Genomic DNA, 23,397 nt, shown 5'->3' on the forward strand with positions numbered 1-23,397 from the left:
GGGATACTTGGCACTTGGGTGAACAAAAATTCAAGAGAAAAACCATACTCAGCTCTGAGAACTTTTGGATTTGTGGAGTGAGATGCTATGCACAGCGGGAAATGGTTACTCTTGAAGTCCCTGAATCTTCAGTTGAGTTTACAGGAACCACAGACTGCTGAACGTAACTGCCTTTGTTTTGGAACCTGTTAAGAGTCAAATCTGCATATTGGTGGGCGTGGGGCCACAACTGAACTGGCCCACAAGACCGTAACAGGATGAGCTAGCACTGGCAGGGGACATCTGAATCACTTAAGGTTGATTTCAGCAGACATGGCACCAATACACGTAATCTGTAAACAAAACTTTATTACAGTGTATTTATTGTAGTTTTTGAAAACATGCAGCTCCGTTGGAAACAAAGAAGATTCAGAAACATGGAAATAAATTTTGTATCTAAAAATAAATGGATGCTAAAAATAAAAGTTTTCATTTTTGAAGGAAAAGCACATTCATTTTTGTCAAACATTTACAGTAATCAGAGTTAAAAAGCTATAGTTTTCATGATTCTGCTATGATTCAGATTCTATTCTTCAAAGTAAGCTATGTGAAGTTGACCTAGAGAACACTTGACCACATCTACTTCTCCACCTCCATTCTTTTCCCGTTGAAAGTGAATGTTAATTGAATCCTCCACAATCTCTTCATCCATTTGAATGTCTTCCATTCCAGTCAGAAGCACTGTCCTTTTAGATATTCCTGAAAATATCTAAGAAGGAAAAAAATGATAAATAAAAAGATTTCTAAGAGCTTTGAATTATGAAACTTTACATTCATAGTCCCTGCTTAATATGTTTTACTTTATCTTAGCAGAGACAAGAAATCTTAGGAAGATTTTCCAAGCAAGAGAATACCGAGTCAGATCTGAGTTTTAGAAAGAGAACCCTGGTGGCATTATGGAACATGGAGAAAAGAAGGGAAGCTTTGGGGACAGTTTTAGAAAGTGAACTCTGGTGGCATTATGGAACATAGAGGAAAGGAGGGACGCTCTGGGGACAGAAAGGCCAGGTAGAGAGGTAGTCATAAGCGGAGCTGGGAAGATTTAGTGACCAAATGAATGTTAGAGGTGAAGCAAACTGAAGAGTTAAGTGTAAGTTCTAGCTTGGCCTTTATGAGTCAAGAGACTTTTGGAGCTTTTAAAGATCTTGGCAGTCGTGGTCTCATACCAATTATGAGCTCCAAGCTCCCTTCCCAGGTAACTGTTGGGAGCAATGGCATCACTGTATGCCCTTGTAATGGCTGGAAGGGACATGATCTTGTAAATAGGAAAGCTGTCACTTAAAATTTTATTGTTTGCATATTAGCCATGTATCTCTTAAAATTTTGTTATGTTTACAATAATGTACCTTAATTGGCAACAAATTATTAGTTTGATGTTTAACAATAGTGCCTTTAGTAAATTATTTTACAACCAAAAAAAAAAAATTCTAGCTTTTAGGTTGGTGGACTAGGTAGATGGTGGTACCACTGGATACCTTATAAGGAAGAGGAAAAGGGAGCAGATCTGGGGTAAAGGTAATGAGTTCAGAGAAGGGAGGCAGGAAGTCTTTCTCAAGCTCACTGATGGTAGACGCGTGAGAGAAATGCAGCTATGTTTCCATGCACAAAAATAACAATTGTGCCATTATCTGAGTAATTTCAGTTTTAAAAATTGTATTAAAAAGTACAGTTTTGCATTAAAATGCTCTTTCAAAAGACAGACTCATTCTGCACCAAGCAAAAATGAAGAAACCATTTTGATATCCCTCATTCATAAGATTCATATAGTAACAGACTCACACAACTTTATTTTTTATGGGGTGGGTTTGGGCAGTGAGTTCTGAAAATGAGAGAAAAGAGATGACTTTACCTGATACTTTTTCAAGGACATTTCTGTGTATGGAGAAACAGTAACTTTATGGCAGGTTTCATTTATATAAAGAGGATATTCTTTCTTTTTCAAAATCCTGTCAGCAACTAAAAGCAAAGCAAAAACAATACTTTTCTTTTTTATATCATAAACATTTTTAACCAAAGTTAAAACTGCCTTCAAAGAGAACACTATTACAGTAAACATTGAGTTGAAAGATTAATTTTTAAGAAATTCTAAAAGTATACTTTGAAGTCCACAGTACATAATTTTGAAAACGACAAGGCCAAACAATCATGAGGTTTAAAGGCTTCCTTCCATCTTGAATTATTTACTGCAGTCAATCAATGCATAAAGGACTACGATGTCCTCAGACAAATCTACTTAGAGCTACAAAAAATATGATAGTCTTCTGCCAAAAGTAACCCACTCATCTAACAAGACTGGAGTGTTTCCCAGTTTCTCCAAAGCTATAAATGAAAACTATGATTAGAATACTATATTCATTTTTTCAATATATTTTTAATGCATAATAATATATGTATAGATACATATATACAAACACACACATATATAGTAAATTACTTGGCAGTCCTTTAACTAATATATGATATTTGATAAACTGAAGTAATGATGTTAACCAAAGCAGGGAGAGGATTGAATGTCATCTAGAAAAAATGGAAAGACATAAAAATTCATCTGTTTTCTCCAACACAAAGAGTAGTCTGCTTTATTTGTAGCAACACTTTTTTTCTCCTAGAGTGATAAAAGGACATGTGTCAAGACTGTAATGTTTCACAGAAACAGTTCTTGGGAATATCCAACCATCCCTTTTATGACTCTTCCCACTCATCTACGTTGGATCAGCAATATGGTACAGTGGTTAAGAGTGTAGGCCCTCATTGGCAAGGATATGGAGAAACTGAAACCCCGAGTCATTGCTGGTAGGAATGTAAAATGGTACAACCACTATGGAAAACAGTATGACAGTTCCCCAAAATGTTAAAATAGAACATGATATGATCCAACAATTCAACTTCTGGGTGTATACCCAAAAGAACTGAAAGCAGGGACTTGGATAGATACTTGCTCACCAATGCTCAGAGCAGCATTTTTCACAATAGGCAAAAGGTAGAAGCAAGTCAAGTGTCCACCAACAGAAGAATGGTAAACAAAATGGATATGTAAAATACACACACATGGAGAATATTATTCAGCCTTTAAAAAGGAAGAAATTCTGGCCAGGTATGGTGGTTTATGCCTGTAATCTCAGCACTTTGGGAGGCCGAGGTGGGTGGATCACCTGAGCTCAGGCGCTGGAGACCTCCCTGGGCAACATGGTGAAACCCCATCTCTAATAAAAAAAAAAAAAAAATACAAAAAATTAGCCAGTATGGTGGTGCTTATCAGTAGTCCCAGCTACTCGGGAGGCTGAGGCATGAGAATCACTTGAGCCCCAGAGGTGGAGGTTGTAGCGAGCCAAGATGGTGCCACTACACTCCAGCTTGGGCTACAGAGTGAGACCCCCATCTCAAAAAAAAGCGATGAAATTCTGATACATGCCACAACATGGATGGACTCTGATAGTATTATGCTAACCAAAATAAGACAGACACGAAAAAGACAAATATTGTATGATTCCACTTGAATGAGGTACCTAGAATAGGCAAATTCATAGAGACAGAAAGTAGAATGGTGATTACCAGGGGCTGGAAGAAGAGGTAATGGAAAATTATTGTTAAATGGGCACAGAGTTTCAGTTTGGGGTGATTAAAAAGTTCTAGAGATGAATAGTGGTGATGGTTGTACAACATTATGAATGTACTTAGTGCCTTTGAATTGTACATTTTAAAATTCTTAAAATGGTAAATTTTATGTTATATATATTTTATCACAGTTAAAAAAAAAAAAAACAGGGCAGGTCCTGAGACAAATAGACCAGCTTCAGTCCTAGCTCTGTTACTTTTGAGTTATGTGACCTTGAATATGTTGCTTGCTTCTTGAAGCCTGTTTATTTTCTGCAAAATAAGCATAATTACAGCACTTACCCTGTAGATTGCTGTGATGAGTCGGTAAGGCACAGTTTATGAAGTATCTGGAGTATTTATCTCTAGAATATCTTCATATCCTCCAGTATTACCTGTTGAATAACCTACAACCTGCAAAAGTATTTTTCCCCTTCTGGCTAGATGTAACCTCTAGGAGGGCATCCCCAGATGACCCAAGAACACAGTTTCCCAAGCTGGAATTATCTCTCACAGTAGGGTTATAAATTGCATTCTAGTTTATTTTATTTATTTATTTTCATTATTATTATTATTCTGAGACCGAGTCTCTCTCTACATGTAACCCAGGCTGGAGTGCAGTGATGCAATCTTGGCTCACTGCGACCTTCGCCTCCTGGGTTCACGCGATTCTCCTGCGTCAGCCTCCCAAGTAGTTGGGACTACAGGCACAAGCCACCATGCTCGGTTAATTTTTGTATTTTTAGTAGAGGCAGGGTTTCCTTAGCCGGTGTGGTGGCATGCACCCGTAGTCCCAGCTGAGGCAGAAGAATCGCTTGAACCCTGGAGGCAGAGCTTGCAGTAAGCCAAGACCACACCACTGCACTCCAGCCTGGGTGACAGAGTGAGACTCCATCTCAAAAAATAATAATAATAATAATGCATTGAGATTTTATACACTTATTATTTGTACCAGTATTATCATTCTTAGTACTGTCCCTGGAAATAATTTTCTACACTCTACCATTTTGTAAGGTTTTTAAAAAACCCCAATTATAATGCTAATACATTCCAAATAAAAGAAGTAGAAGAAGAATACTTTCAAGAACAACAGAACATGACTGAAATGGCAGAGTGTCTTCTACACCCGTAAGTACCTCCAGTCTCCACAAACGTGATGACGGCGCTCCCAGACTGTCTGTCATAGTCCACACTGTCCACCTCTCCGCCTCCGTTCCGGGACTTAGAAAAACTCAACTCTAGTTTGTCTCTCATCTGATCTTCAGGCAATGTGCCAGGAATTTCAGTAACATTGATTTTCATTTTAGAAATGTCTACAAAAACCTGGAAAATGGTTTGATGTTCAGAAATATGGATGAGAGACGTGCCTATGATGAACAGAAATCCAAAAAATTTTAATCATCCTGTTACCTGGAATCTGACTGCTGAGTTTAGTGGAACTGGCTTGGCTGTAACCTCCACGTTTACGTCTTCTATCTGCACATGGTGTTTACTCATTCTTACCACATTTTGGGCAACTGAAAAATAATTCAAGAAGGAAGTATTAATTTTAGATATTTTAGGCATTTTTATGCTTTTGGTTTAAGAATAAATTATCCTATTTTTAACTTTCTTTAATATTAAAGGGCCTAATTTAAAAAATTTGATGGGGGGAGGTTCCAAGTGATAATGATCTTGCTACCGAAGTAGAATATATATTTTGGAGAATCAGGGGAAAGGGGGACAGGATCTCACTCTGTCACGGAGGCTGGAGTGCAGTGGTGTGATCACAGCTCACTGTAACCTCAAACTCCTGGGGTCAAGAGATCCTCCCACCTCAGCTTCCAGAATAGCTAGGATTACAGGTGCATGCCATCACGCTTAGCCACCACGCCTCCTTTTTGTAGAGATGAGATCTCGCTTTATTGCCCAGGCTGCTCTGGAGCTCCTGGACTCAAGCGATCCTCTTGCATCAGCCTCCCGAACAAAGTACTGGGATTACAGGCATGAGCCACTGCTCTTGGTCCCAAAGTAGAATATATTAATGTCAAAGCACATCAGCAAAATCACAGTGTAGAAGTTCTCAAGTTCTAGATTGGTCTCGTAAGATGAATCTTTTATCTCTTAAGAGATAAGCCTAACCATTTTCCAGAATTCATATATTATTTCAGTCCAGCCACATACCCTTCCTTCTACTATTAACGGCATTACCAGAGAATTCCCCTAGTACATTAATGCACAGCCAGAAATTCTCCCATGTCGAGTAAGCTGGGAAAACTTTCATGGCTAAGTGTCAAATTTGTACAATTAATCTTAATTTTACTTAACCTTATCATTTGTTACTCCTTAACATATTAGAAGCACTAGAGCGATTTACATTCATTTTGTCTGTCTTCTCAAGCATTACACGTTAAAGACCACATGGGTTGGAATATCAAAGAGTATTTTTTTTGTCATACTTAATGACGAATTCTGCTTTTGCAAACATGCTCTTGAAATCATTCATTAAAAAGTTGATAGTCCTGCTATATTGATCACAAAGCTGTCAAGTCTAATTTATCCATGCAAATGGGAGAGGTTTAGTAAAATGTCAAAAGTTACCAGCACTCCAATGAGCAACTCTATGTCAATTTAAAATGTATGTGAGTGGGCACTTATTTTTAACTGTGTGGCATGAGTTTATAACACTTCACTTTTGATATTTGCAGCTGCTATTCCAATTTATCATGAAAATAAGTGATGTTCAATCTCTCTTATAAAACATCACATGTGTTTATGACAACCAGATGGCACCACACCACAGCTGCAGGAAGAGAAAAAAAAGGGCCAGAAGCCAGGGCCTGGCCGTGTGGGAATTGAACTTACTGTACCAAAATATGATTCTATAACTTGGATGATGGTTTTTGGGTTTCTTTTTTGTTTGTTTTGCTAATGACAACAGACAATAACAGAAAATATCGATGAGTAATACTCAGATGATCCTCTTTCCCTCCCACTCCTCCGCAAAACCCCAACATCTGGTGATCTGATGCAGCTGAGAGGGACCAATTGTGTTTTAACTTTTGTGACTCTGACAGTCAAGAGCCGACTCCTCCTTAATTGTGTTTTAAACCTAATGCTGTCCCAGGAGATTGGGAGCTCAGAGCCACATCAAGGGTAGAAGCAATAATGTAGGTGCTTCTTTAGAGAATTCCCTTTCCAACATTCCCAAGAAATTGCTGTGCAGAAACCCTGCCTCCTGAACCCTCATTTATATCTATCTTTTAGTTATATCCAGATTACCAAGAGCAATCACCAAAGTGAGTCCTGGACTCCCACCGATAGCAGGAACTCCAGAGTGAAGGAAAATACACTGGCAACGTATGTCTTCTAAGTGCAGATACTGACCTGCTGGAATGCCTTTCCTTTTAACATTTACTTTTAGGCTACAATGGTGGACCAGTTGTCAGGAGACATGGGTTATAGACTCTCAGAATCTGAGTACTGGAAGGGCTGGGCATACCATCTGGTCCCTCACCACACAACTTAAATAAAAGAACAAAGGCCTGGGCTGGTGGCCTACTGACAGAAATATTGGCCCAGTGGAAGTACATGGATTGTCAGGGGTTGGCTCTCAGCTCTGCAATTAACTGTATAGACTTTAAGCAAGTTACTTATCTTCTTTAAGCTTCTGTTTCCTTATCTGGAAAATTCCTAATATGTAGCAACAATAACAAGTAAAATTTACTAAGCTCTTATTAAGTGTCCAACATTGTGCTAAGTATTTTATCAACATTTGCTAAGTACGTTATCAACAATAACAACATTTATTAAGTTTTTATTAAGTGTTCAACATTGTGTTGTGTTTTATCAACATTTCTCCTTTAATACTCAAAGCAGCCTCATGAATTAGGTACTACCACAAAGCACCTGTATAAAACCCTGAGGTTTATAAAGAACCCATCCCACATCATGCTTCTAGGAAGGGACAAAGCTGGCACTCAAAGCCAGATCCTCCCCATTCAGGAGCCACCAGCTCTGAACAGGGGCCCTCACCATGGCAGACTTAGCAAATATCAGGTCTCATTCCAAATCTCTAACTCCTAGGCCCTTCCCATTCATTGGCCATGTGCCCTTAGGTAAATCCCTTAAACATCCTCAGAATCTGTTTTCTTGGCTATGGCATGTCTATATTTAATGTACACAATAATAACTATCCTATCCTCCTACATTTATGGAATTGGGTGAGTGTAAAATGCCACAATGTCTCTGAGAACAGTATAGTTCTACTACCTTGAAATATTACTATCATTACTATTTGGAGGCAGCATGTGGAATAGAAAGAGGCTGATATTGGACATCATAGCACCTGAATTTAAGTCCCATTGTCATGGCTTTCTAAATAAGGATCATATTCAAGGCACTTGTCTCAGAGTCAGTTTTCTCATCTGTAAATGGGAATAATCATACCTGCTTCAGGGTGTCACTATAAGGATAAGAAATAATATAAGTAAAAATTGCAAAGCAATAGCTAAATGTCTGTGAAAAAATCTTTGAATGTCCAAGTGCTTTCCAAATAACATGGTCATATTTTTTAACATTAGTCATACCTTCTTCTTTTTCAAAGGTGATAAGTGCTTGTCCTTTTTGTAGCTCATAAGGAACTTTCGAGCTCACTTGAAATGAACAGGAGATATTTTGAAACTGGCTGTCATTCTTAGGAATTTCAACTGAAATTAATTTCATCTTTGTTTCAGGAATATCCTCTTTAATCTAATTCAAACAAAAATGTTTGATTAAAATCAAGACAAGAAATAACTTAAGTCCTTCCAATGATAATGTAATTTAGTCATCCAATAATTCATTCCCACTGATTTTAGAATCTTGTAGAATACTGAGTATGGTCTTATTTAACATCTTTAGTCATTGCCTTTTCCCATGTGGGTACTCAGTAAAGTAATCAAATGCTGATCGTTTAATATCACTTGACAGATGAAATTTAAAACATATAATCCTCTCACTTTTTCTAATCAATGTTTAAACTGTCAATATTGTATGATGCTCAATTCTAAAACCTACATTGTTCATGTAGATGAAGACTGTTTTTAAAAATGCCAATACCAGATTATCTCATAAGGAAATCATTTGATATAATGCTTAATTTCACTGCAAAGTATGAAATACAGAGTTGGGTATAATTTAGTATTTCAAATCCAGATAATTTCATCCAAAAAGAAAGACTCCAGAATTAGATTATTTTATTTTAATTATTTATTTTTATTTTATTTTATTTTTGAGATGGAGTCTCACTCTGTTGCCAGGCTGGAGTGCAGTGGCACAATCTCAGCTCACTGCAACCTCCACCTCCCCGGTTCAAGTGATTCTCCTGCCTCAGCCTCTCAAGTAGCTGGGACTACAGGTGCGTGCCACCACACCCGGGTGATTTTTGTATTTTTAGTAGAGACAGGGTTTCACCATGTTGGCCAGGATAGTCTCTATCTCTTGGACTCGTGATCTGCCCACCTTGGCCTCCCAAAGTGCTGGGACTACAGGCATGAGCCACTGTGCCCAACCCAGAATTAGATGAGTTTAAATTTATTGAATTTTAAAATTCTACCTTCCCCAACACCTGCCCATCAACTTTTAACCATCATCACAACTTAGGTTTGTAAAAAATGAGAAGGGACAGTATGAACAAAAATTATAACCTGAGGCTGGGTGCAGTGGCTCACGCTTGTAACCCCAGCACTTTGGGAGGCCGAGGTGGGCCGATCACCTGAGGTCAGGAGTTCGAGACCAGCCTGGCCAACATGCTGAAACCAGTCTCTACTAAAAATACAAAAATTAGCCAGGCATGGTGGCTGGCACTGTAATCCCAGCTACTCAGGAGGCTGAGGCAGGAGAATCACTTGAACCCAGGAGGCAAAGGTTGCAGTGAACCAAGGTTGCATCATTGCACTCCAGCTTGGGCAACAGAGCAAAACTCTTGTCTCAAAAAAAAAAAAATTGTAACCTGAAAACTAAAGGTAGGTGGTTATACTTAGCTGCTTAGAATTATTGGGATTAGCATATTTATACAGCTACATATAAATGCACAAATGAGATAGGGTGCTTGTATTTCTATTTCCCATGGTTATTTTACATGCTGAAAATAACACAAATAGATTAGAAATATTCAGTGAGTCAAACTTATTCTTTGCGTAACTCCAGTGTAGATTCTGATTACAGTAAGGCTGACTTCAAAACAATCTACAATGTCTGAGAAAAGGCACAGTGTTACCCAATAATGCAGAAATATCCAGTATATGCTGAGGAGCCAAGGTCTTTCTGAAATTAGATTGAGAAAGCTTGATTCTATTTCTGACCACACTGTGACAGAGAGCAAATTCACTTAAGTTCTCTGATGACGGTTTTGGTCCTCTGCAAAGTGGGTCGACTAGGACTGGCTGGTTTCTAAAGGCTCTTTGAGTTGTAAGACTAAATGATTCTAGCTCCTGTCTGAGAAGTAACCAGAATCTTAAGAGTCTTCTGCACTCATCTCATAAACACCGAAAACCTCACTTCCCCATATTCAATAACCTATCTCCCAATTCAGAAACAAAAAGTGTCAATGCTTTAATTTTTTAACAATCCGAGTTGTTAAGAAAAAAAGAGAGCGAAAGTTATGTTTAAATAAAATACAGGAAAATTTAGGAGAGAATTTAAATGGTGAGGATTAATATATGTCCAATTTTTTAAACTGTGAAACTCATTTAAATTACAAAAGCACCTTGGATGAGAAGAAGAATAAAAGAACTCAGTGAGAAAAGCCAGAATTTGATCCAACAATGATTTGCTAGTGACCATCTTTTCTGGGTAAATTTTATTAATTTTTTGTTTTTGTAAATTTGTTAAAGTGTGCATAAATAATAGAAAAATGCTTGTATCATAAGTAGAAAAATGCATGTATTATTAGTACAACAAGAGCATCAGTACAACTATAACAACAATGAGAATGAACAGATCACAATGACATGCAGCAACACAAGTCTCAGAAACACAATGTTAACACAAAAAAGACAGAAGAGGGCATACCATATGCTTCCCTTTAAATTAAGCAAAAGCAGGATGTTTGAAGTTAAAATAGTAGTTACTTTTAGAAGCAGGTAGGACCCAGAAAGGAACCCAAAGGGGTTTCTGAGGTGTTGTCATGTTCTGCCTATCATCTGGGTGCTAATCACGTATTTTAAAAATGAATTTTGCGTAATTAAAGTGCTTTTCCCAAAAACTATGTGTCCATCAAAAATGTCACATATAAAATAATTAAAAGAGTACCTGGAATTCTCTGGTAGCCTCTTGTAACTCAGTTTGAAGCTTTTGGATCTCCTTCTTTAGTTGAATATTTTCCTTTGTAATTTCATCAATCAATCCCTTAAAAATACCAAATGGTACCAAAGAAAGTAAATAGCCCCTGAACTCATTTTTCTGAATGAACTAAAGACTATACATTTCTCTCATCCTGAACAAAGAAAGACATTAGACAGTCTCAGAATGAATATGACTATGTGAATAATGCATTTGTTGAATATTTTACATCATCACCTATCTATTCTAACACTGCCAAGTATACTATCTCCATTAAATAAACCAGGAAACCACCTTTTACACTAGACGAAAGTCACAGAAATTTCTATAGTAAGGCAAAGGTTGAGATCAGATCTTCTAACTATTACTTCAGTGTCGCATCTGATCCTTTCCTAGCTATTCGTGACTATGATAAGAGTTTTAAATTGTATTATAATTTTGGACGTATTACTCTATGATAGTTGTTGTTGTTGTTGTTGCTGTTGATTATCTGTGATTCCCATAGTAACCCGTAGTACACAGCTGCCTTAACAAGCCAGACATATGACCTTAGGTAAGGGGTTTAAGTAACCTGGGCCTCTGTTCCCTCTTGGGGTCTAATGAGATAATTGCTAACTATGCTCTTAACTTGATGATGCAAATCCAAGAAATGAGGGTGTGAGTGAGAAAGCAGCTAGTGTTGTAAGCCCTGTAAGGGAAAGAATAAAAATATGACACTTTTTATAAGGCTTAAATAACATAATGGAAGTTAAAAAGTTTTTTAAAGCCTAACAGCTTAAATAACATAATGGAAGTTAAAAAGTTTTTTAAAGCCTAACAGCCTTGCAAATTCAAGGCAATATTGGACAAAGACATATGAAACATGCCTTACTGCAGAACTAATAGATATAAATTAATTTTTAATAATACCCAGTAATTTTCCTTTTTACCTTGTTTTGTTCATCTTTCATAAATTCATGTGGCCAATGCTCCTTAAGACCTTGTTGTATATTGTCTTTGTCAGCTTCCATGATTCCCTAATATTACAAAAAAATATTGTAAGCATAGTAAATATACACAAATTTAAAAAGAAAGAAATAACAACTTTTGCCCTTTTATGGACAAAACATCTCTTTTTTGCTATATCTTTTTTTCCCATCATCAGTCTTTATTATCATATGGCTTATATCCAAACAAAATCTGTATTTCAACACTCTTTTTTCTTTCTTTGAGACAGAGTCACTCCCTGTCTTCCATGCTGGAGGGCAATAGTGCAATCTCAGCTCACTGCAACCTCTGACTCTCAGATTCAAGCAATTCTCCTTCCTCAGCCTCCCAAGTAGCTGGGATTACAGGTACCCGCCACCATGCCCAGCTAATTTTTGTATTTTTAGTAGAGATGGGGTTTCACCATGTGTTCAGGCTGGTCTTGAACTCCTGACCTCAAATGATCCGCCCCCCTGGGCATCCCAAAGTGCTGGGATTACAGGTGTGAGCCACCACACCTGGCCAGTATTTCAAATAACTTTCACATCTATAATATATAAAAAGATTATAAAAATCCTTTGCTTTTCAGCAAAACAATATACAGAAAGTAATGAACATTAATGCTCCTTTGTATTTCATATTCCAATCATAATATCATGCCCCATTTTAAATTATTTTGGTTTTCCAACATTTTTCAAAGGTTTTGATTAAAATATTTAATTCTTCCTATTGTTCTCCCCACTTGTAAACTAAGTCAAAAGGCCTCCGACATATGCTTTCTCTACACAGGTGTCCTTTCCTGGAGCTTTCACAAACTCTCCCCCTGGGTCCATAAATGTAGATCAGGAAGAAATTACATGTTTATTTCTAATAACCTCTAATTGAAGCTTAGTAGTCTCTTCAATTATGAATATGGTAACAAACTGCAGTAGTATTCACAGCACCTGTGACTGTCACCAGTAGAAAGCACAGTTTCATAGAATAAAAATTGTTGCAGATATGCCAAAATAGTTTGTGTTTAACCTGGCTTCTGCATTAGTTACTAACCTCACTGCTAAATCTTGTCATCTATTGTAATACATTGATATATATCACTATATCAAAAATTTGCTTTTTAAATATTCTGATAACCACATTTCAATACAATGGACTTTTGACCAGGCGCAGTAGCTCACACTTGTATTCCAGCACTTTGGGAGGCTGAGGCAGGCAGATCACAAGGTCAAGAGTTTGAGACCAGCCTCGCTAACATGGTAAAACACTGTCTCCACTAAAAATACAAAAAAAATTAGCCGGGCATGGTGGCAGGTGCCTGTAATCCTGGCCAAATTTCAACACAATTGATTTCCTTTGTAATTCTATGTATTTTATTTTGTGCGTGTGTGTGGTTTTTTGTTTGATTGTTTGTTTTGTTTTGTTTGTTTGTTTTTAGATAGGGTTTCACTTTGTTGCCCAGGCTGGATTGCAGTGGGGCACAAACATAGATCACTGCAGCGTCAACATGCCAGGCTCAAGTGATCCTCCTCCCCAGCCCTCCAAGTAGTTGGGACTACAGGTGTTCACCATCATGCCCAGCTAATTTTTGTACCTTTTGTAGAGACGGGGTTTGCCATATTGCCCAGATGATCTTGAACTCCTGGGCTCAAGTGATTCGCCCACCTTTGCCTCCCAAAGTACTGAGATAAGCCACTGCCTGGCCCAAAAAAACTTTTTTTTTTTTTTTTGAAGAAAGGACCATAGGATTTGCAAAGCTGGCAAAGGAATTCACAGTACAAAAAATTTAAGAACTCCCGCCTACATACGAATTTAGTGAGATGAAAAACTTCCAGATCAAAAATGGGTCAAAGGATATCGTGATTCATGACTTTATGTTTTCAGATGCACATTAACAGTCTGCAATATAATTTTCCAAGATTTCAAGTGGCTAAAATCTTAATATTCTTGAAAGAGAAATAAAAGACATCTATTCCTCCTTAAAAATAAAATAGAAGACTAGCAAAAAATTAGCCATGTCTTAGTTTAGTGAACACAGCAGTGTCAAAAAAAAAGAGGAGAGTTGTGTAACACCCAGATCTTGGTTTCTAATAATATTCTTCAGTAAAAGGACCAGGGCTCATTGGCACAATGGCTGATTCTAGGTCTGGGGCATAAAATATGCAAAATAAGTCTGTAATATCTTGTAGTGCCAGAAAAGTAAAAAGCATTAAAACACATGCACAGACACATACAATATGATGAGATTATGTGAAAGGGACATGAGGAGCCAACTGAAAGGGTTCCCAGTGGCCAAAGGTACAAACAGAGAATTGATCAAGTAAGTAAATATATGGAGGATAATAGGGGCCAAGTTTTTTTTTTCCTTTTTTTTTTTTTTTGAGATGAAGTCTTGTACTGTCACCCAGGCTGGAGTGCAGTGTTGAGATCTTGGCTCACTGTAACCTCCATCTCCCAGGTTCACATGATTCTTCTGCCTCAGCCTCCCCAAGTAGCTGGTATTACAGGTGCCCGCCACCATGCCCAGCTAATTTTTTTTTATTTTTAGTAGAGAGAGGGTTTCACTATGTTGGCCAGGCCGGTCTCAAACTCCTGACCTCATGATCCGCCTGCCTCAGCCTCCCAAAGTGCTGGGATTACAGATGTGAGATACCATGTCCAGCCAGAGTCAAGTTTTTAACTGTCAGAGAAGGTAATTATAAATATGGAAAGGGAGAAAACAAGAATAAATACTGTTGATTGGAACTAGATTTCAATGTAATCTTGCAGCTGTGGTTTCTGATAGATGATAGAGATAGGTACATAGATGATAGATAGATGATAGATAGATAGATAGATAGATAGGCCTATGTATGTATTTTGTGTATATACAAATACATATATACCCCACCTCTGTCTGCTGAGAAGGCCTAAGAGCAGAGACAATCACGATGAGCAATGAGCACACTCAGTACCCAGACTTTGGTTTCTAATACCATTCTCCACTAGAAGTAACCAGGACTCTTTAGAGAAATGGTTGATCCCAAAACCAGGATAGAAAAACTGCAAGATGAGCCTGGGACATCTTATGACACCAAAAAGCAAGGAAATGCTTAAAGAATGATGACAACATGTCAAAAGGACACAGAATCCAGCTTGAGATGGTTTTCAGTGGCCAAATCTGGGGATAAATTAAAGATTAAAATGGATAATAATAGTAATAATTAAATCTGTTGATTAAAGTAGAAAATTAAGTCCAGATAAATTAGAAATTTTGGTGAAGAAAGGAATTTTTAGTTACCTTCAAAATTCTTCCCCACAAAGTGTTTATTGAGACAGAGTCTTGCTCTAATGCCAGGCTGGAGTGCAGTGGCTTGATTCCTGCTCACTGCAACTTCCGTTTTCCAGTTTTAAGCAATTCTCCTGCCTCAGCCTAGCAAGTAGCTGGGACTACAGGCACACACTACCACGCCCAGCTAATTTTTTGTACTTTTTTAGTAGAGATGGGGTTTCACCGTGTTGGCCAGGATGGTCTTGATCTCTTGACCTCGTGATCCACCTGCCTCGGCCTCCCAAAGCGCTGGGATTACAGCCATGAACCGCCGCGCCCAGCTCACAATGTGTTTATTACTTTGAAAGAGGAAAATAGTAACTTTACACTGGAGAAGCCTGGCAGATACCAACATAATGAGATAATCAAAGTAAATGATGGAATAAATCAAAATAATGTAACATATTACAGGATGCACTGAGAACACAATGTGACTTTGATGATAGTCCTGCCAAAGATGCATAATCTGAATCTAAGCATGAGGAAACATGGTTCTTTCAATACAATTGCCCTGTTCTCTTCAAAAGTTTCAAGTTCAGAAGGCCAAGGAAAGACTAAGAAATGTCCACACTGAGGCTAAAGAGATATCACAACTGAATACAAAGCATGATTCTGAACTGGATCCTTCTGCTATCACCGGGGCTCAGAAACTGATACCCCAAAGTATGGCACTTTGACATGCTGAACTGAAGATGCCTCAAGGTCTCTCTGACCTCCCCTCCTCCTCTGTCTCTCCCAAAGCACAGGATGAAGATGCAGTGAGGTTCTCTTATCTGCCTAAATTTGGGACCTGCCAGAAAACAAAACAATTACCTCTAGTCCCTTCCCTTGTTTGTTTGTTTGTTTGTTTGTTTGGAGACAGAGTCTCATTCCGTCGCCAGGCGCCAGGCTGGAGTGCAGTGGCGTGATCTCCGCTCACTGCAACCTCTGCCTCCCAGGTTCAAGCAATTCTCGTGCCTCAGCCTCCCGAGTAGCTGGGACTACAGGCGAGCGCCACCACGCCCAGCTAATTTTTGTATTTTTTTTTTTTTTTAGTAGAGACGGAGTTTCACCATGTTGTTCAGGATGGTCTCGATCCCTCGTGATACGCCTGCCTCGGCATCCCAAAGTGTTGAGATTACAGGCGTGAGCCACCACGCCCGGCCCCCTGAGTTTTTATTAACTGAATTCATATCACAGAAAGAAGACCGAAATCTGTCAAGAAACCTGGAGAGACTTTTGTTACAACCACTGTCTGCTCTGCAAGCCCAACAGACTTTGTCCAAGCCATTGTATGTTTTTCAAGTCCCTTAAATTCCCTTAAAAATCATTTACTAACCCTATAATCATCCACACTTCCTGATCTCTCTTTCCCCTAAAAAGTAGGGAATATAACCATCTGTACCCCATTGTACAGTAGTATAATTACTTTGTTATTTTACCCCCGTGCACATTAATAAATGTAAATGCCATTTTTCCTATTTAATCTGCCTTTGCCCTTCAAAGAGCAAAGGCGAAGCTTCCCTTAGATACCTAAATTATTGAAGACGTTATCCGCAAAGGGAGGCGGGGGCCGGCAGCGCCAGCGGGAGTGGGCAGCGCCGGGTTTGAGACCTTGTTCCCGGAGCTGCCCGCAGCCGCGTCGCGGAGGCTACGCCGCCCGTCGAGGGGGTGCACCTGCTCTGGGCCCTCTGTGCAGTCTCTGGGCTGTCAGGGCTTCGAACCCTGTACCTTGTTTGCTTTGCTTCATTCAGAAAATTGAAACATAAAGTAATTTGTGTTTCCTCGCTGTTTTCTCGGAGTGTCTCTAGAGATAGTTCTTGGGAAAAGAGATTTCTTAAGAAAATGATTCTTGGCAGGGGCAGAGTTGCACAGTCATGGCTCGCGTTTCAGAATAGGCAAAGTTTTTCTTAAAGGAGACATCCGAAGGAGAATACTGTTTCCAGTCTGTGTGTTCAACAGGCAGACGTTCTATCACCTTTCTTTCTTTTTACTGCCAGGCACGCATATAGGAAGATTGGATTCGACTGGATTCTACACGGCCTGGCATCATAGTGATATGACCAATCAGACAAATACAGTGATAATGATTTGTATTAGTTTTTTTTACTCTCTGTCATAACAAATTACATGGATTTAGTGGCTTAAACACATAGGCACACACACACACACACACACACACACACACACACACAATACAATTTACTATCTTAGGGTTCTGTAGCCATCTTACTGAGGTCTCATTGGGTTAAAATCAAAGAGTTGGCAGGGTTTCCTTTCTTTCTGGAAGCTCTTGGGATGAATCCCCTTTCCAGCTTCCAGAGGCCACCTACCTTAGTGAAATTCACATTGGATCTGATTATTAAATTGTAGTAATATAGCTCTACTAATTTTCTGATTTTGATGACTGTATTGTGGTTATATCAGAACACATCTTTTTGTAGGAAACATATACTCATGTATATAATGAAGGGTGATAGGTCATCAGATTGGAAATCTATTCTTAAATAATTTAGGAAAAAGAAAAGTTGTTTTACTGTACTTGCAACTTTTCTGTAAGTTTGAGATTACACATATACTTTTTTAAACCACATCACATACACACAGACATACACATACATACATATGTACATACAGATCACTATTGTATCAACAACTGCAAAATCTTCCTAATAGCAGTCAGCCATGGTCTGATACATCCTAACTCCAACCCACTTTCTAGTCTTAGGCAATTCCTCAACCCAGTTTCCTAACCACACTGAACACTTGCATAGTTCCTTTTCTTTCCTGTCCCTCAAATTCTCACATCCTTCCTCCTCTCTCAACCTTAATCTTCATATCATGAAACCTTGCTGTGCTTCAAGGTCCATTCCAAATTTTCCCCAAGTTCCTGAAGCCTTTTCTGATTCCCCCACAAGGATGCTACTCCCCATCCTTTGTCTCTTTTGTGGTGATTTAATTATGTGTGTACCTGTGTCATTTTCCATGACATGTCATTAAAGATGTTGAGGGCTGGGACCATGTCTACTCCTCCCCACAGACCTTCAGAGCACTTTCTCAGTCTAAGCTTACACACTGAAAACATTCTATTTAGAGAATTATGTGGTATCCTGATTTGAGTATTTGTTGTACTCAGGACATCACATGCATATGAAGTCCTCTTATTACATTTCAGAAGAGAGAAACTGCAATGTTATTTAATTGCTTCTTTATTTTTATTATGACAATACCAATATTCCTAAGAGCCTGTAATAAAAGCTCTCAGCATAAATGATCTGCTATATAACACCCCCAGAACCCCTTTGGCATTTTAACGTCTGGATACTTTCGCTCTTTGCCTGAGGGGGATGTACAGTCTTTCCTTTTATGTAACCATGTAGCAGGCAAAACCATGGCTCCCTCAAAGATGTCCACATCCTAACCCCAAGAATCTGTGATTATGTTAGTTTACGTTGCAGAGGAGAATTAAGGCTGCAGATTGAATTCAGGTTGCTAATCAGTTTGCTTTTAAATATGTAGATCACCCTGGATTATCTGTGGGGGCCCAGTGTAATCATGAGGTTGCTTAAAAGTGAAAGCGGAAGACAGAAGAAGAGAGTTAAGAGTGAGATGTGATCGCAGAATTCTCAGCAATGTTGCTGGCTCTGAAGATGGAGGAAGGGCTACTGAACCAAGTAAGGTAGGTGGCCTCCGGAAGCTGGAAAGGGGATTCAGCCCAAGAGCTTTCAGAAAGGAAGGCAACCCTGCCAACACTTTGATTTTAACCCAGTGAGACCTCAGCAGGACTGCTACAGAATCCTAAAACAGTAAAGTGTGTGTGTGTGTGTGTGTGTGTGCACGCGCCTATGTGTTTAAGCCACTAAGTTCATGTAATTTGTTATGGCAGAGAATTTAAAAACTCATACAAATCATTGTCACCGTATTTCCCCAATACGATCATACCACTGTGGTGCCAGGCTGTGTAGAATCCAATCTTCCTACATGCATGCCTGGCAGCAAAAAGAAAGAAAGGCAATAGAACGTCTGCCTGTTGTAGACTGGGAACATAGTACCTCCAAGAAAGACCTTGCCTATTCTGAAACGCGAGCCATGACTGCACAACTCTGCCCCTGCCAAGAATCGTTTTAAGAAATCCGTCGTCCTAAGAACTATCTCTAGAGACACTCTGAGAAAACAGCGAGGAAACACAAATCACTTTGTTTCAATTTCCTGAATGAAGCAAAGCAAACAAGGCTCAGGGTTCGAAACCCTGACTGCCCAGAGACTGCACAGCGGGCCCAGGAGCAGGTGCGCCCCCTCGACGGGCGGCGTAGCCTCCGCGCCGCGGCTGCGGGCAGCTCCGGGAGCAGGGTCTCAGCCCCGGCGCTGCCCTCTCCCGTCGGCGCTGCCGGCCCCCGCGTCCCTTTCCACCCGCGGCTCTCCAGCCCGGGACTGCCGGCGGCGGGGGTGGCAGCCGGGGAACCGACTCCCCACTCACCCGCGTCCGCCTCCGATCGCAGCTCCCCGAGGCCCAGCGCGCCGCCACTTCCCGGAAAACAGCTGCGCCCGGGACGCCGGAACCCACGGAGGGACTGGGAGGGGACGGCCCGCGTTCCCGAAGCGGCGCTGCCTTCCGCAGAAGCCTCGGAGAGCTGGGGGGTCGTCCTGAGGAGGCGGCCCTCGCAGGGAACAGCCCGGCTCCTCGAAAAAAGAAAAAGAGTGAAAAAGAAAACTGCTAACGGCGATTTTTCTTTAGCCCTTAAACACTGCGCAAATACTAAACCGGGTGTCTCCTGTGAGTCACTAACAGAAAAAAAAATTAGGACTAATTTCACTTTCGATTTTTAAAACATGGTGGCTCAGAGTAAAGCAGAAGCATCCCTGAAGTTTCCATACACACTAATTTTAGGGAATGTTTTCTAAAACCGGTTTTTTGCATATGTTTTATAAGATATGTTGGAAAAGTGGATAGAAATAAAGTCAAAGCAGATATTTCTTCAGATTATAACTCTTTTATTTCTTAGTCATTATAACACTAGTTTACAAATTTTTACAGCCAGCACAAGATCAGCATTTCTGTGTCTTTTGCAACATCCCCCGGGCCATGAAGTTGGGAAAGCTGTGGTGTTCCTGTTGGTTTCCATGACCCATGTCCCCTGAAAGTTTTCTTCTAATCTCTTGTTTTGTTGTGGAGCTTGTGAATAAATACTTCACTAGGTGTGAACTTTTCCTTTGAAAATTCAAACATCTGGTTTATTTCAAGAACTGCAGTGTCTCTTAATCCCACATGAAGAATCACCGCACAGCTGCCCCTGCTCATAAATGCAGATGTGGGAACAAAATGAATCAAAATTATTTCAAGGCATAAATTCTAGGTTATCATGCTAGGTATCCACATAGACCAACTGATATAGTGGTCTAAAATAACAGATTATCAAAAGTACAATTTCTTTATATCAAAAAGGTTGATGGGAACCAGTTTAAAGTAGTGGCATTTCTCTTCCCTTCCTTCCTTCCTTCCTTCCTTCTTCCTTCCTTCCTTCGCTTCCTTCCTTCCTTTCTCTCTTTCTTTCCTTCCTTCCTTCTTTTTTTTTTTTTTTTTTTTTTGATGAGTCTTGCTCTGTCGTCCGGTCTCCAACTCCTGAGCTCAAGTAGTCCTCCCACCTCTACTCCCAAGTAGCTAGGATTATAGGAATGCATGACCTCACCCAGATTTTTTGTACTTTTATTTTAATTTGGGGGTTGGGGGCTGGTATCTATTTTTCCCAGGCTGATCTTCAGCTCTGGCCCCAAGGAATCCTACTACCTTAGCCAAAAACTAGACTTCTTTGTGTTTTTTGTGTTTATCAGACCAGTTGGAAAATACAAAAACTCCATCTGCTGCAACTTGAGAAAGAATTACTTTGGTTTTAACTTGAAGTTTTAGAGGAAATGTGAACTCTCAAGGTTATTTAGTTCAACCTCATTTCTTCTTCTTTTATTTTTATTTATTTACTTATTTATTTATTTATTTTTGAGACGGAGTTTCTCTTTTGTTACCCAAGCTGGAGTGCAATGGCACGATCTCAGCTCACCGCAACCTCTGCCTCCTGGATTCAAGCAATTCTCCTGCCTCAGCTTCCCGAGTAGCTGGGACTACAGGCGTGCGCCATCATGCCCAGCTGATTTTTGTATTTTTAGTAGAGACAGGGTTTCACCCTGTTGACCAGGATGGTCTCGATCTCTTGACCTCGTGATCCACTCGCCTCGGCTTCCCAATGGGATTATAGGCTTTAGCCACTGCGCCTGGCCTATTTTTATTTGTTATAAGAAGATACTAAAGGAGAGGACCACGGCCAGAACAGGGCTAACCTAATATGTTGACTCAGATTCTGCCTAAAAGGCAAACGATACAGGTGGAGGGGAAGTCTTTTTGGACACCTGCATTCTAAAGCTGAGTCATGCACTAACGCTCTGAATTTAACTCAGCTTCAAATCTGGTATTCTGCAAAAATGCTAGAGATCTGAAGATAAAGAGTTGGCTCCTGGACATATTATTAATAACTGTAAATGCTAACATCTACTAAGAACTCCCAGACATTTTATAAACCTTTTTGTTTCCCCAGAAACAATATTAGATATAGATGTTATTCTCAATTCTTTTCACCTGTCTGAAGCAGGCAGGAAGGTATTATCCCCATTTTGCAGTTGAGGAAATTGAGGCATAAAGAGGTAACCCAAAATCAAGCAGTTAATATATGGTGATAATGATATCATACTCTACTCTCAATAATATCTCCAGACTGTGTCTTAGGATATACATGGAGAACATGAAATTTTATGGCCCAATACAATTAGAAAATGCTGCATACTGAATCTACTTTTGGAAATTCACAAGGCACATCGGCACATTAAGAGTTCCAAGAAGTATTGCAGGGAAAAATTAAAGCATATATTAAAAAATTTAATTTTATTCAAACTTGAACTTATCAAATTAATTTGAGCAATATATTCTTTTTTTCAAGGAACAGTTATTAAAATCGTGGGAAGTTTCTGATGGGGCCTTTTGAGGAATGCTCCACTAAATTATGCCCTCTCCAAATATAAAAGTTATTTATTCAGTGTCTCTCATGTACTCAATAAATATGTTGCACATGAGCTGCAGCTCTCTGTGTCTTGGATAGCTCATGTTTCCATCAGATATCTTGGATATCTCACTCTGTGCCTTGGATATCTCATGTAAATATTCACCTCACGGATGTGAAGTGAATATTATGATACACATTTGTCTCCCCCACCACATGCTGATGAACTCCTCCCAGACTTTCTATAAAGACACACACATACACACACACACACACACACCCCTGTATTACATACAATCTAATGTGTGTTGGAAGAGGTAAGATATCAGAAGTAGTAAAAGACAAAGGAGAGAGTAGTATCCTCTGCCTGAGGAGGTCAGGGAAGTTTTCCTTCATAGGTGAAATAGAGTTGATTCATTAAGATAGAGAAAGTAGACTGAGAAGAAAGATCAGGTGAAAAATCCCAGAGTGATGTGCAATGGACTAAATGTTTGTGTCCCTCAAAAATTCATATGTTGAAATCCTAACCCCCAAAGTGACACTATTAGGGCTGGGACCTTTGGGAGATATTAGGTCATGAAGGGTAGAGCCTAAATGAATGAGATGAATGCCCTTATCAAAGAGGCCCAAAGGAGTTTGTTGACCTCTTTTGCCATGTGAGGACACAGAGATAAGGTACCATCTATGAATCAAGAAACCGGCTCTCACCAGACACTTGATCTGCAAGAACCTGGATCTTAGACTTCCAGCTTCCAGAACTGTGAAAAATAAATTCAGTTGTTTGTAAACTACCAATTTATGCTGTTTTCTTATAGCAGTCCAAATGGACTAATACAACATGAAATAACATGGGAGGCACCAGGAGTTTAGTGATTATGCAAACTATGAGAAAGCTACCTGATATCTATGACATCATGATTCTCCTTTGAGAAAAGGCTAGTACACTAAGCTTATGCTACTGTTGCTAACATTTAGGTGATCTGGTTTGCAGTTCATCCTTGGGGAAACTGGAACATTTATGCCCATTGTTGTGCAAGATCCTGGGAATACAAATGAATTTCATAACCTCCTTCTAGTTTTCAAGAATTTTCCCACTGGACTATATAAATGGTCAAGGAAAACACTTACTCTTTTATCAGGCAAGCAGTACTGTATAGTTAAAAGCATGAT

At 39.4% G+C, this 23,397-nt stretch overlaps 1 protein-coding gene across 3 annotated transcripts; it reads right to left on the bottom strand.

Annotated features, from left to right (window-relative positions):
- Nucleotides 1-328: 328 nt before the first annotated feature.
- On the bottom strand, nt 329-19,962 carry NMI (N-myc and STAT interactor). Of its 3 annotated transcripts, none has more exons than XM_032286351.1 (8): nt 19,662-19,962; nt 11,865-11,951; nt 10,906-11,001; nt 8,202-8,364; nt 5,044-5,150; nt 4,770-4,956; nt 1,889-1,995; nt 329-748 (listed from the first exon to the last, which is right to left on the bottom strand). In XM_032286351.1, the coding sequence occupies exons 2-8, from the start codon at nt 11,943-11,945 to the stop codon at nt 566-568; spliced, it is 924 nt and encodes a 307-aa protein (XP_032142242.1). In that variant the 5' UTR covers nt 11,946-11,951; nt 19,662-19,962; the 3' UTR covers nt 329-565. The 3 variants fall into 3 exon arrangements, with proteins under 3 accessions (XP_032142242.1, XP_032142243.1, XP_032142241.1); XM_032286352.1 differs by lacking the exon at nt 19,662-19,962 and adding an exon at nt 12,357-12,376; XM_032286350.1 differs by lacking the exon at nt 19,662-19,962 and adding an exon at nt 12,326-12,345.
- Between the last annotated feature and the right edge of the window lie 3,435 nt (nt 19,963-23,397).

This window comes from Sapajus apella, unplaced genomic scaffold (genome assembly GCF_009761245.1).
Source record: "Sapajus apella isolate SASKATOON/1434 unplaced genomic scaffold, GSC_monkey_1.0 scaffold18, whole genome shotgun sequence".
NCBI classification, from domain to species: domain Eukaryota; kingdom Metazoa; phylum Chordata; class Mammalia; order Primates; family Cebidae; genus Sapajus; species Sapajus apella.